The sequence below is a fragment of the Sceloporus occidentalis genome, unplaced genomic scaffold (assembly GCF_023333645.1).
Source record: "Sceloporus occidentalis isolate IW3139 unplaced genomic scaffold, rSceOcc1.0.p SCAF_12, whole genome shotgun sequence".
In the NCBI taxonomy this organism is placed as follows: Eukaryota; Metazoa; Chordata; class Lepidosauria; order Squamata; family Phrynosomatidae; genus Sceloporus; species Sceloporus occidentalis.
Genome location: NW_028316992.1, coordinates 14,182,636 through 14,197,757, shown reverse-complemented (window position 1 = coordinate 14,197,757; position 15,122 = coordinate 14,182,636). Strand labels below are relative to the sequence as shown.

The window sequence follows — 15,122 nt, the reverse complement described above, 5'->3', positions numbered from 1 at the left end:
TGTTCTGGCGGCCATTTTGTGTTCTGGTGGACATTTCGTGTTCTGATGGCCATTTTTTGCTTTGGTGGCCATTTTTTATTTGGGTGGCCATTTTGTGTTCTGGCAGCCATTTTGTGTTCTGGCAGCCATTTTGTGTTCTGGCAGCCATTTTTTGTTTTGGTGGCCATTTTGTGTTCTGGCAGCCATTTTTTGTTTTGGTGGCCATTTTCTATTCTGGCAGCCATTTTTTGTTTTGGTGGTCATTTTGTGTTCTGGCAGTCATTTTGTGTTCCGGCTGCCATTTTGTGTTCTGGAGGCCATTTTGTGTTCTGGCAGCCATTTTGTTCTGCTTGTGACTGTGGGGAATAATGTTCCGGAACCTTCTCTGAGCCTCAGTTGAACAGAGGCATCTCTTTCTCTCCTGAGGCTCCAGAGTCCGAAGGAGGCCAGGCTCCTTGGGCCAAAAGGAAGGAAGTGTGTCCTTTGTGTGTCTTTTGTGTCCCTTTTCTGAGAGGGTTTTCTTATTACACAGCTCTGCTCCTTCTGGGGAACATGGGTTTTAAAAGGTGTCAGAAACAGGGAGAATAGTTTTAATACAAGCCTTATTCTTCTTCTTCACAAACATTGGGCTTTGGCTTCTAAGAGGAGGCTAGTCCCCCAAACAAGGCCAAAAGTGGCTCCTTTGGGAGGTTTTAAACGTCTCCCCAGTTTTCTTATTAATAGATTTTTATGCATGAAGGAAGTTGACAAACCAGACCATCTCATATTACCAAGAATGAAAGAAACAAATATAGAAACAAACAACAAAAATAAGGATTAGACAGAAAAGCAAAGTGCTTATTTTTTGAAAAGTAAAACCATTATTAAGAGGGTAAAACCAGACTTGGGTGCTTGTACCCTTTTACACTTAGAGGAAGGGCCTGAGGAAGAGGAGGAGGAGGAAGGCTCAGAGGAAGAGCCTAAGGAGGAGGAGGAGGAGGAAGGCTTAGAGGAAGGGCCTGAGGAGGAGGAGGAGGAGGAAGGCTTAGAGGAAGGACCTGAGGAGGAGGAGGAGGAGGAGGAGGAGGAGGGCTTAGAGGAAGGGCCTGAGGAGGAGGAGGAGGAGGAGGAGGAAGGCTTAGAGGAAGGGCCTGAGGAGGAGGAGGAGGAGGAGGAGGAAGGCTTAGAGGAAGGGCCTGAGGAGGAGGAGCAAGAGGAGGAAAAGGAAGGCTTATAGGAAGGGCCTAAGGAGGAGGAGGAGGAGGAGGAGGAGGAAGGGCCTGAGGAGGAGTAGCAAGAGGAGGAAAAGGAAGGCTTAGAGGAAGGGCCTGAGGTGGAGCAAGAGGAGGAAAAGGAAGGCTTAGAGGAAGGGCCTGAGGAGGAGCAAGAGGAAGAAAAGGAAGGCTTAGAAGAAGGGCCTAAGGAGGAGGAGTAAAGCTTAGAGGAAGGGCCGGAGGAGGAGGAGGAGGAGGAGGAGGAAGGCTTAGAGGAAGGGCTTAAGGAGGAGCAAGAGGAGGAAAAGGAAGGCTTAGAGGAAGGGCCTTAGGAGGAGCAAGAGGAAGAAAAGGAAGGCTTAGAGGAAGGGCCGAAGGAGGAGGAGGAAAGCTTATAGGAAGGGCCTGAGGAGGAGGAGGAGGAGGAGGAGGAGGAGGAGGAGGAGGAGGAGGAAGGCTTAGAGGAAGGGCCTGAGGAAGAGCAAGAGGAGGAGCAAGAGGAGGAAAAGGAAGGCTTAGAGGAAGGGCCTGAGGAGGAGCAAGAGGAAGAAAAGGAAGGCTTAGAGGAAGGGCCTGAGGAAGAGGAGGAGGAAGAGGAAGGCAGAGGAAGGGCCTGAGGAGGAAGAAGAGGAAAGCTTAAAGGAAGGGCCTGAGGAGGAGGAGGAGGAAGAGGAAGGCTTAGAGGAAGGGCCTGAGGAGGAGGAAGAGGAAAGCTTAGAGGAAGGGCCTGAGGTAGAGGAGGAAGAGGAAGGCTTAGAGGAAGGGCCTGAGGAGGAGGAGGAGGAGGAGGAGGAGGAGGAGGAGGAGGAGGAAGAGGAAGGCTTAGAGGAAGGGCCTGAGGAGGAGGAGGAAGAAGAGGAAGGCTTAGAGGAAGGGCCTGAGGAGGAGGAGGAGGAGGAAGAGGAAAGCTTAGAGGAAGGGCCTGAGGTAGAGGAGGAAGAGGAAGGCTTAGAGGAAGGGCCTGAGGAGGAGGAGGAGGAGGAAGAGGAAGGCTTAGTGGAAGGGCCTGAGGAGGAGGAGGAAGAGGAAAGCTTAGAGGAAGGGCCTGAGGAAGAGGAGGAGGAGGAAGAGGAAGGCTTAGAGGAAGGGCCTGAGGAGGAGGAGGAGGAGGAAGGCTTAGAGGATGGAGGAGAATTAGAAGAAGAAGCAACTTCTTGGCAGAATACTTTTTGGTTGTTCCTTATTATTATCATTAAATTTTATTTATTTATTTATTTATAAAGTTTTAAAAAGACTTATTTATAAAGATAATTTCAGGGAGTCTCTATATCTTCAGATCAGGAAAACTTTTAGGTGTTGTTAATGTTTGGAAATGCTGTTTGGGGTCCCTTCTGGCTTTGGGGCCCTTTCATCCCCCATTTTGGGTTCCCTGAAGGCCTCCAACTGCCAAGCGCAGAGGCAGAGGCAGCCATTTTGTGTTCCGGCTGCCATTTTGTATTCTGGAGGCCATTTTGTGTTCTGGCAGACATTTTGTTCTGCTTGTGACTGTGGGGAATAATGTTCTGGAACCTTCTCTGAGCCTCAGTTGAACAGAGGCATCTCTTTCTCTCCTGAGGCTCCAGAGTCAGAAGGAGGCCAGGCTCCTTGGGCCAAAAGGAAGGAAGTGTGTCCTTTGTGTGTCTTTTGTGTCTCTTTTCTGAGAGGGTTTTCTTATTACACAGCTCTGCTCCTTCTGGGGAACATGGTTTTTAAAAGGGGTCAGAAACAGGGAGAATAGTTTTAATACAAGCCTTATTCTTCTTCTTCACAAACATGGGGCTTTGGCTTCTAAGAGGAGGCTAGTCCCCCAAACAAGGCCAAAAGTGGCTCCTTTGGGAGGTTTTAAAAGTCTCCCCAGTTTTCTTATTAATATTTTTTTCAGGAAAGAAGGAAGGAGACAGACTGACCATCTCATATTACCAAGAATGATGTATACAATCATACAAACAAACAACAACAAGAAGAAGAATAAGGATTAGACAGAAAAACTGCTTATATTTTTGAAAAGCAAAACCATTTTTACAGGATAAAAATTCGACTTGGCTGCTTCTATCCTTTTACAACAGACCTAGGTTTTATCTGCATTATAGAAATGATCCGGATCGAAGCCGGTTTAAATCTGCTGGCTCCATCCTATGGAATCCTGGGATTTGTAGTTTGTTGTGGCATGAGAGCTCTCTGGCAGAGAAGGCTAAGTGTCCCAAAGGTAAAATCCCAGGATTCCATAGCACTGAGCGGTTAAAGTGGTATCAAAGTCCCTTATTTCTACAGTGCGGATGCAGCCTTCTTGGGAAAGGGGCTGATGGTGGGGAAAAGCACTGGGGACTCTGGAGGTTTCAGCAGATTATTTGTTCATTTATTTATGATGCACTGATTTCACATCTAGCTACAGGGACATAACCAGGGCCCTCTCCAAATTCCCATCCCCTAATCCAGTGATGGTGAACCTCTTCGAGGCCGAGTGCCCAAACTGCAACACAAGACCCACTTATTTATTGCAAAGTGCCATGTCCCTCTGGCTTTCTAGTAACACACTCTGGCAAACTCTGTGCTGGGGCGATGGAACATGTGCACAGAGAGAGGGCTCTGAGTGCCACCTCTGGCACGCGTGCCATAGGTTCACCATCACACTCTAAGAAGGCATGGAGTATCTCTTGTGTAGTGGAGCTAGGTCCAGGGGGCTTTGTTTGGTGCAGAGGGAGGAAGGGCATGCCCACCTCTGCATCGGCCCAGAGGAGGCATATGTCACCTGCGTATATAACCAACAGGATGCTGTTCTCTATGTCTTTGAGTGCTGCAGGGTTTCTCGCCAAGCAGATCCTAACCCTGGTCCCTTTTCTCAGGAACCTCATCTCGGCCTCCTTGGACACGGCTTTGGGGCCTCTCTTCCTGGAAGTGACCCAAGTGCAGGACCACCAGGAACCCCTGTCCACCTGATGGCCGACACAGAGGCCAAGCGAAGGGAGTTGGGCTCCAACAGAAAGAGGCTGCCGAGGTACAATAGCTCTTCGGTGAGTCACTATCCTAATAGCTTCATCTGTGTCACTGCTGGGTCAATTTATGAAAGGAAGCAAATAAAATACTGTCCGAGTTTGGCAGAGACAGTCCTGGTTAATCCTCTGTCACCCCATTATTTCGGGGGCTTTTAAAATGTCCTGGTTTCTTTCTCCTCCTCCCACTTTCCCCTTTCTTCAGCTCATTTCAATTTCTGCATAAGGAGTGCCAAGGAGTTTGCAGCCCATCAACTCAAAAGTGGGGAGAGGAGAGGAAAGAAGGAAGATATGGCCCTTCCCAGGAGGCTGAAGCAAAAGCAAACTGCTGTGCCCTTTCTAGTTTGCGTGATCTTCCTCATAAACAACGTTGGCCATCTTCACTGCCTTCTGGGTTACTTGTCCACGTGTGTCTTGCTTTTCCATCTGTGAAATGTTGGGGGCTATGGGAGAACATCTCTGGATCTAAATATGGGGTGGGCCCAGTGGCCCTCAAGCCCAGAGTGCTCCCCAGAACTGTTATTAAAAACGACGTTTGCCTCTCAAATGTGGCAAGAAATATCTAAATGCACCATAATTCTTTGGTGGCTAAATGTACTGTATGTGTTGGGATAGTAAGTCTCCTAATCCATCATCAGTATCCCAGCCATGGCCTAAATTATATTGTGTATTATATTGTATATTATATTGGAAAGATTCAAGACAAACTGAGTCTCAAAGGCAGTAGCTTTTTTCTTGCTGACAGAATTTAAAGTTTATTTCCTGGACTGAATTCTAAAGTGATCAAATAATATTTGGATGCACCATGTGCTTTCCTGCCCTTTTGCTTAGTCACTCTGTGGATGAGGGCTATTTTCTGTTGCAGGTGACCTTTGCGGATGTGGCGATATATTTCACCGAGGACGAATGGAAACTGTTGACGAAGAAGCAGAGAATTATGTACAGTTATATAATGATGGAGAATTATGAGAATGTGGCCTCTGTGGGTAAGGAACCGGAATCCACTAGCATTATAGAATCATAGAGATGGAATAGACCACAAGGGCCATCCAGTTCAACCCACTTCTGCCATGCAGGAATACACATTCCAAGCACCATCCAACCTCCAGTTGTGGAGGCTCTTAACTGACTGGTTTGTGAGCTTTGGGTGGCAGACATGCCCCCGGGGGGAGAGGCATATGTGAACAGTGGAGAATAAGGCAAGAGGTACCTTGGCAGCCAGACTGTTTAGGGGCTGAAGGGGGAGGAAAGGGTATGAGTGTGGAGATAGTTAACGATGGAGGGAAAAGGTTTAGACACTTCAGAGACTGCTTAGACATGTTAATGGGCGCTTCTACCTGAGTTTCTCAATAGACCTTTTGGTGCAAGCAAAGGACTTTTTTATTCTGAAACTTAGTTCCACCCCCAGATATCACACCAATTCTAGGCTTTTGTGGGAAGACAGCATGGAGATTAATGCATTTCTCACTGAAATGGTACTCAGCACATCTCTGAGTATCTTTCCACCTTTTTTGGCCCTCTTCCAGCCTTTTGAGGGTCTGGAGAGGCTTCTTGGGGAAAAGACCTCCCTTGGCCCTGCAATGGCTCAGAGAAGGCCCACCAGTGTCAAAATGGCCTCCACTTCCCCAAAGGGATGCAATACTTAGGGTCAAAACATGATTTCTATTTTACGGCAATACACTGTGCAGTTGCCCCTGAGATACCCCGGGGGGCCATGTGATGCCCCCCCCCCAATGCCCAACAATAGCCCAGCCCTGTCTTAGAGATGTCTTAAGACTGTTTTAAGGCTGCTCCCTGGTGCTTGATCCTCACCAAAATTGGAGACCAGGTCCCAGCCCCCTTGCTCTGCCTTTCCCATTGGGTTATTTGTATATTGATTATTCTACCTTTCTCAACAAATGAGCCTCAAAGTGTCTCTTTTATGCATCACATTAATGGGTGTGTATCTGTGATAGAGTGAAGGAGCAAATGTGAAAAATAGAAAGGCAGGAAGGAGATAATAATAATAACAACAATAATAATGATTTATTTATAGCCCACCCAATCACAAGGAATCCAGGCGGGTTACAACAGTAAAAATAAAGATAATAAAATAAAATACAATAAATAAATAAAATACAATAAAATTACAGAGAGCGAAGTGAGTACATTCACAGTTAGGCCTGATGGAAGTTGGGCCTCTCTTTTTCACTCCCTCCCAGGTCTGATGATGATGTCATGGAGGGAGGGCTCTTCTTCTTGAGGCAAGGATTTTATTTTAATTAATTTTAATTTAATTCTTCTCATTAAATTTAAGAGAAGAATTGGTGGACAGAGTGACATAAGTCACAGTAAATGGGGAGTAGAACTAGGTAGGGAAGGCTTGCCGGAAGAGATCCGTTTTAAGAGCCTTCTTAAAGGCTGTAAGAGTAGAAATGTCACGGATCTCCTTCGGCAGGTCATTCCATAGCTTCGGAGCTGCAATGGAAAAGGCCCTCTGGGTGACTGAAGTTAGCCTAGATTTTATTGGCTGAAGTAGATTCTTCCCCGAGGACCTTAGAGTGCGGGACGGACAGTATGGAAGTAGGCGGTCTCTTAAGTATTCTGGACCCAAGCCATGTAGGGCTTTGAAGGTAATCACCAATACCTTGTACCTTGCCCGGAAACTAATTGGCAGCCAGTGAAGGGATTTCAAAACCGGTGTTATGTGGTCGGTACAACGAGTACCTGTAATTAACCTGGCTGCCATATTTTGTACAAGTTGAAGTTTCTGAACTTGGCACAAGGGTAGCCCCATATACAGCGCATTACAGAAGTCCAATCGAGAGGTGACCAGCGCATGTACAACTGTTTCAAGGTCTCCCTGCTCCAGGAAGGGGCGCAGCTGGCGTATCAGCCGAAGCTGATAACAAGTGCTCCTGACTGTCGCATCTACCTGAGCTGTCAGGTGAAGCGACGAGTCAAGGAGCACCCCTAAGCTGCGGACAGAGTCTTTCAGGGGAAGTGTGACCCCATCCAGAACTGGCTGACATAATTCCATACCTGGGCTTGGGTTTCCTATAACAAGTACCTCCGTCTTACCTGGATTCAGCTTGAGTCGGTTTTCCCTCATCCAGTCCATTACCGCCCCAAGACAGGCATTCAGAGGAGAGATGCCATCCATAGACACTGCATCAGTTTGAGACATAGAGAAATATATTTGGGTGTCATCAGCGTACTGATAACATCCTGCCCCATGTCTTCGGATGATTTTTCCCAGCGGCTTCATGTAAATGTTAAACAGCATAGGAGACAATATTGCGCCCTGGGGTACACCAAATTTTATCTCTCTTTTAGAAGAGCAACTGTCTCCTAGCGCCACCATCTGGAATCTGCCTGAAAGGTAGGACCGGAACCACTGTAGAACAGTGCCTCCGATACCTAACTCTCTCAGGCGTTCCAGAAGGATACCATGGTCGATGGTATCGAAGGCCGCTGAGAGGTCTAAGAGCACCAGCAGGGTCACACTTCCCATGTCGATGCCTAGACGGAGATCATCGACTAAGGCGACCAAGGCCATCTCAACTCCGTATCCTGCCCTGAATCCGGTTTGAAATGGGTCCAGATAATCAGCTTCATCCAAGACTGCCTGTAGTTGATTGGCGACCGCCCTCTCGCTCACCTTGCTCAAGAATGGCAACAACGAGACTGGCCTATAGTTATTTCTATCCAGAGGGTCCAGGGAGGGCTTTTTTAAGAGTGGTCTGACCACTGCCTCCTTAAGACAAGAAGGCAGGGTACCCTCCCTGAAGGATGCATTGATTATATTTTTCAGCATCAGCTTGACTATATCACCCCCCTGGACAGCCAGCCAGGATGGGCAAGGGTCAAGAGGGCAAGTCGTTTTTTTCAGACTACTAAGGAGCTTGTCCACGTCCTCAGTACTTACCGACTCAAATTGATCCAGTCTAACAGTAATGGCGGAGGCGTTGGATGCCTCTCTCATTGCTTCTGACTTAAAGTTGGCATCTAAATCAGCTCTTATCCGAGAGATTTTATCTGTGAAATAATCATTAAAAGCATTACAGTAAGCTATGGTTGACTCTAATAGAGGGTTCTGGGTGGGAGGCAGTTGTGTTAAACTCCTTACCACCCTGAACAGCTCAGCTGGACGAGATTTCACAGATGCGATAGATGCAGAGTAGAAAGATTTTTTGGCTGCATCTATCGCCATTTGATAGGACCTAAGAAAAGTCCTATGAAGTATCTTATCAGATATGAGTTGAGATTTCAGCCAACGCTTCTCTAGTCGTTGTCCAACCCGCTTCATTTGTTTAAGCTCTTCAGTGTACCAAGGGTTACGGTTTTTACTGGGTTGGAAAGGACGCTTGGGAGCGATCATGTCTATAGCTCTGGTGATGTTGTTATTCCATAAATTAACCAGAACTTCAACAGAGTCACTGGCACTGCCAACCATAGAACCCCTTAGGGCTTCTTGGAACCTAATGGGTTCCATCAGCCTTCGAGGGCGGACCATTTTAATTGGTCCTCCACCCCTAGAGGGAGGAATAGTAGTCTCCAGACCAACCTTAACCAGGAAATGATCCGTCCATGATAATGCGGAGATACTAGTTATTTCTGCCCATGGATATGCCTGTTCGGTACAGAAGACCACATCAAGAGTATGACCTGCAGAATGCGTGGGCTCAGAGACTATCTGGGAGAGGCCCATGTTTGTCATGAAACCCATGAATTCCCGAGCCGCACCAGTAAGATTAGTCAAATCACCCTTGAGAGGGATGTTGAGGTCGCCCAGGACTAACAGCCTAGGCGATTCGAACATCAGCTCTGAGACTAGTTGTGTCAGCTCAGTTAGGGAGTCTGTTACGTTACGGGGTGGGCGATAGACCAACAGAATCCCCAAACTCTCCCTGGTCTTCAAGCGAAGGTAAATGCATTCAATGTGGTTTAATGCACGGATAGGTATCCTGGTTAAAGTGAGATTGTTTTTATGGATTATGGCTACGCCTCCCCCCTTCCCGCTTCCCCTTATCTGCTCATTGACAGAGTACCCGGCCGGAAGGGCCTGAGCCCAGGTTACAGAGCTATCTGCTCCTAGCCAGGTCTCTGTGATACATGCCAGGTCAGCATTGTGATCTATCAGTAAGTCATAGATGATACGGGACTTATTCTTCACTGACCTGGCATTACATAAGAGCAGGGAAAGGTTTGGCGAATGGTTAGGCATGCTTTCCAGATCTTTTGGGGTAGCAGGGCGAATGGAAGGCGGAATAGATATCAGACATCTATCACGTCTTCTTCTGTAATGACCTTTTGCCCTGCTAATGCCATATCTTCCATTGCCCTGCACAACTTGAATTGCTGCTCCGTTGAAGACATCTAATCCCTCCCCTGAAACATACAATGATGGATATATATCTTGATTGAGCTCAAGACTCTCCATCTAACCAGTGTCTCGTAGTCCCCTAAATAGTCTGCAATCGATCTATTGTGACTTTTTAAGTAATGACAAAAACTGGGGACAGAGTTCAATGGTCTAGAGACTAGGCAAGTGGAAGGAAGAGCAGAAAAGAGCCTCGCCCAGGCCTGACTGCTTCTGCGCCGCCTCTGTTGTTGGAGAGCCGATGGTGAAGAAGGCGGCAATGGAGTCCCGCCTTGGCCTCCGCTTCAGTTGCGTCGCTCTGGCAACCAGGCAGGTGGAAGGAGGGGCGGAAGAGAGCCTCGCCCAGGCCTGACTGCTTCTACGCCGCCTCTGTTGCTGGAGAGCCGATGGTGAAGAAGGCGGCAATGGAGTCCCGCCTTGGCCTCCGCTTCAGTTGCGTCGCTCTGGCAACCAGGCAGGTGGAAGGAGGGGCGGAAGAGAGCCTCGCCCAGGCCTGACTGCTTCTGCGCCGCCTCTGTTGCTGGAGAGCCAATGGTGAAGAAGGCGGCAATGGAGTCCTGCCTTGGCCTCCGCTTCAGTTGCGTCGCTCTGGCAACCAGGCAGGAAAGAGATGGTGAAGGTGAAATGCTGAAGCAGTGCAGATGAGCAAGAGGGAAGGTTGGAGAGTGGAGGGAGAAAGGGAAGGGGATTAGGCTGGGGAGGGGGGGATGAAATGAACAGATATAGGATCGGGGACACCTGGCTGAATGAAACTACGTGTGAAAGGGATCTAGGAGTCTAAGTAAACCACAAGTTAAAGATGAGTCAACAGTGCGATGCGGCAGCTAACAAGGCAATGCGATTTTAGGCTGCATCAATAGAAGTATACTATCTAGATCAAGGGAAGTAATAGTGCCACTCTATTCTGCTTTGGTCAGGCCCCACCTGGAATACTGTGTCCAGTTCAGGGCACCACAATTTAAAAAGGATATGGAGAAACTGGAATGTGTCCAAAGGAGGGCAACTAAAATGGGGAACGGTCTGGAAACCATGCCGTATGAGGAACGGGGCTTAGAGAGCTGGGAATGTTTAGACTGGAAAAGAGAAGGTTAAGAGGTGATATGATAGACCTGTTTAAATATTTGAAGGGATTTCATATCGAGGAGGTAGGACATTTCTTTTCTGTTGCTCCGGAGACTAGAACGCGGAGCAATGGATGCAAGTTACAGGAAAAGAGTTTCCACCTCAACATTAAGAGGACCTTCCTGACAGTAAGGGCTGTTCGACAATGGAACAAACTCCCTCGGAGATGTTGGTGGAGTCTCCTTCCTTAGAGGTCTTTAAACAGAGGCTGGATGGCCATCTGTCGGGGATGCTTTGATTCCTCTATGATAGAATGGGGTTGGACTGGATGGCCCTTGTGGTCTCTTCCAACTCTATGACTCTAGACCTCTGGGATGGGCCAGGGGAGGGGCCTTGGGTATTGGTGGAAGCCTCCAACCTGATAGATTTCAATAATAATAATAATAATAATAATAATAATAAGTTGTTTTATTTGTATTTCCCCCCCCCCCCCCCCCTTGCAACGGATTGAGGTGGTATTGCAACCATAAAATAGCCACAAAAAACGATAGCATCCAATTTACACACAGTAAAACAACCAGTTGCCAAAAACTCAGTTCGGAACAAATAAAAACATCGTTTAAAATGCACAATTGTGATCAGAAGTGGGATTTTTCCTTAAGTTCTTTATAAGAGGTCGGGTGGGTAAGCTTGCTGGAAGCAAACCGTCTTAAGTGCTTTCTTGAAAGCATCCAAGATGGTGATAAGAGGGATCTCCTCCAGCATGTTGTTCCATAACTTGGGGGCCATGGCTGTGTACGCTGTGTGAGAAGTTGTTCTTAGACTGCTCTTTGTTCTGAGAGGGCGGGGCAGATTGTGTAGGGAGAGGCATTCCCTCAAGTAGCTCAGGCCCAAGCCATGTAGGGCTTTAAAGGTAATAACCAACACTTTGTATTGCGCCCGGAAGCTAATTGGCAGCCAACGTAGAGATGTTAGAACTGGTGTTATATGGCCTGACCTAGATGTTCCGGTGACCAATCTGGCTGCTGCGTTTTGAACTAACTGAAGCTTCCGAACTTGTTACAACGGTATCCCCATGTAGAGCACTGAACCTCAGAACTGAACTTGAAATCAGGCCCTTGGTTTCATACATATTAAGGTTTCCATTTAGGAATTATGAGCAATGTCTGTACAGAGAGGAAAGGGTAACACAATAATCCCTTTTTCTCTCATGTTTCTTTTCCAACCTGAGCTTGCTTAGGTCCGTGGTTGATTCCAGAGGCCCTTTGTCACTCGAAATGCTGGAGTCTGGGTAGGACACCCGCAAGTGCTATGCTTTTAGGGGAATTTCATACTTAGCTCAAAGGAGAGAGTGAGGCTACAGTGACCCCGGGATTCATCCCAACTATACCAGACCCAGAGGCACATAGAACTCCAGAGGCATTTCCAATAGGTTTTTGTGTTTTATTTAGGGAGAAAGCAAAATCCACACATACACACACATATACACATATAGGTGTTCATGCACACACACAAGAACTGGGTAACAAAGGTGGGGGTGGTGAATAGTGTAAGGCTTTGCTAATGGTAATATCTAGATTCCAATTGCTGAGGGTCCAGAAAGGAGAGAGAAGTCAGTAACTCCAATGGCAAGTGGGGCTGGCGAGTGTAGTGAGGTGTTTAGCAGTGTAAACCAACGGAGTGTCTGTCTGCAAGTGGACTGACGCGGAAGAAGAGCCAGTTGGGGCTGATATTTATACTGAAATTGTTGCTTAGGGGCAGAAACCGAGCTTTCGAAAAGGTTTAAATTGCTTTAGGATGTTTCCTGGGTGGGGAAAGAATTGTATGAAACTGAAATAAATGCAATGGGTGCTTGGCAAAAATACCTCAGACAAACAGGATTGTCACACTGGCTCTTAGGTCCTTCTTGGCTCTGAACTCTGGTCCCATTCACAAGCCAATGTATAGCACAGTCTGAAGGCGACATTCCCAGAGCTCAACAATAACATAGCAGAGTCCAGAAGCAAATCTCCAGATATAGGCATTGGCAATGCAATGACCACTTTCCACACTTAAAAATAACTGACACACAGTTGATTTCCTCCAAGTCCTTGGAGGTTCTTTAGCTTGCGTTGCAATATAAAACAAATATTTGCAAGCTCTCCTCTCTGACTTCCATCAACTTCACAATCTCTTCTACACCCAACACCAACCCACATCAATCCACATGTGAGCTGTATACTGTATTGGTTGTAAGTCATCTCCTGGTGCCACACAGCATGAAGCATCCTCTGCAGTTAGCTTGCATCATGTCTTGGGCTCTGACTCAGGACTCTATGGCAGTCTCACAGGAAATGATGCCACTTTTCAATTAAAATAGTTTTACATATATTTAATGAAATATTTTTCAATGGCCTGACTATCTGCTTCTACTCATTTCCTCATGGCAGTTCCCCTTCAATCTCTTCTTTGGTAGCTCCTATGAGTAAGAATACAATCATTATATGGATTTGGGGGCATCCAGAACAGGTTCATGCTCAGGTCACTCACACCAACTTAATTAATTTAATCTCAAATAGGGAGGGGTGAACGTGGGGCTAAATCTTGGGGTAACACTTTCCTGTCTTTACACTGTGATTCACTCATTGTCCTCTTTTACAGAAGAATTTGTTGGTCACAAGAGAGTCCACACAAGAAAGAAGTCACATAAATGCCAGCATTGTGGGAAATGTTTTGCTTACAAGTCAGTCCTAGTCATGCATCGGAGAGTCCACACAGGAGAGAAGCCACACAAATGCCAGCATTGTGGGAAATGTTTTACTTCAAAGGCACACCTAGTGATACATCAGAGACTCCACACAGGAGAGAAGCCATACAAATGCCAGCAATGTGGGAAATGTTTTTCTTTGAAGTCTGACGTAGTAAAACATCAGAGAGTCCACACAGGAAAGAAGCCATACAAATGCCAGCATTGTGGGAAATGTTTTCCTCAGAAGTCACACCTAGTGAGATATCAGAGAGCCCACACAGGAGAGAAGCCATACAAATGCCAGCATTGTGGGAAATGTTTTACTTCAAAGGCACACCTAGTGATACATCAGAGACTCCACACAGGAGAGAAGCCATACAAATGCCAGCATTGTGGGAAATCTTTTACTTCAAAGGCATACCTAGTGACACATCAGAGAGTCCACACAGGAGATAAGCCATACAAATGCCAGCAATGTGGGAAATGTTTTTCTTGGAAGTCAGACCTAGTGAGACATCAGAGAACCCACACAGGAGATAAGCCATACAAATGCCAGCAATGTGGGAAATGTTTTTCTTGGAAGTCACACCTAGTGAGACATCAGAGACTCCACACAGGAGAGAAGCCATACAAATGCCCGCATTGTGGGAAATCTTTTACTTCAAAGTCAGACCTAGTGATACATCAGAGAACCCACACAGGAGAGAAGCCATACAAATGCCAGCATTGTGAGAAATGTTTTTATTCGAAGTCACACCTAGTGAGACATCAGAGACTCCACACAGGAGAGAAGCCATACAAATGCCAGCATTGTTGGAAATCTTTTACTTCAAAGTCAGAGCTAGTGAGACATCAGAGAACCCACACAGGAGAGAAGCCATTCAAATGCCAGCAATGTGGGAAATGTTTTTCTTCAAAGTCACACCTAGTGAGACATCAGAGAGTCCACACAGGAGAGAAGCCACACAAATCCCAGAAATGAACTAACACTCTTTTTGTCAGTAAGGAATGGAAAAAATATATTTTCAATCCAGCAGTGCTAAGAAAAGACTGTTGTGATTTTGTTTGTAATGTTTGTCTGTCCATATGTCTGTTCATGTTAAGGTTGTATTTTGTAAAGATTAGGTTTTAATTGCTAATTGTATAGATAATGACTTTGGGTTGTAAATTTGGCTGCGGATTGTGGGTCGTGGTATAGGTTAGGCAGATGGAGGGCTGGGATTTATTACAGCTGGTTAAAATAGTTATGGGGATGATAGCTTTTGGAATTTGTGGGATGTTGGCTAAAGAAAGTTGGAGGCAGAAAGGGCCTAATTTCAGGAATGGCAAAGGGGGGGCTTGTTACCTGTGGGGCATAGACTGTGGGAATTGGGGGGGGGGGGGCTAGGTTTGGAAGAGGGTGGAGTTTTAGGTTTGGGGGTTTTAATGTTTTGTTTGGATTGGAGTGTGCAGTTCTGGCTTAGACACTGAATTTCTATGTGTTCGCAATAAAGTTCTTTGCTATTTCAACACACTGGACTCTTTGATGCACAGAAGTTCTGAATTTGCCCAAAACTGACCCTTTCTTCTCTCCTCAGTCCTCAGCTCCATTCCCAGCCATAAGAACAGCAGAGGCAAACACACAAACATCCAGGATACACAGGGACAGCTATATTTCCAAACTAGAGCCTTCCTTTCATGCCTTTCCCTCCTGAGTCCAGCTCTGCACCTTGGGCTCTACTGTGGTCTCCTCAAAGGAAGAAAGGAAGGAGGGAAAGAAGGGGAGGCCGCTGAAGCCCAGGCACAAACCTTTCTTTCCCACAAAGACCGCCAGCAGAATAAGCAGTAGC

The 15,122-nt window shown here is 46.7% G+C and overlaps 1 protein-coding gene across 1 annotated transcript in view; it reads left to right on the top strand.

The window, feature by feature from the left end:
• Positions 1 to 14,597, top strand: part of LOC149305314 (uncharacterized) — a 76,125-nt gene extending 61,528 nt beyond the window's left edge. The window contains exon 6 of the mRNA XM_089478032.1: positions 13,314 to 14,597. Within this exon, the coding sequence (XP_089334158.1) occupies positions 13,314 to 14,275 (962 nt within the window). The 3' untranslated portion in view covers positions 14,276 to 14,597. The remainder of the gene's footprint in view (positions 1 to 13,313) is intronic.
• The last annotated feature ends 525 nt before the right edge of the window (positions 14,598 to 15,122 follow it).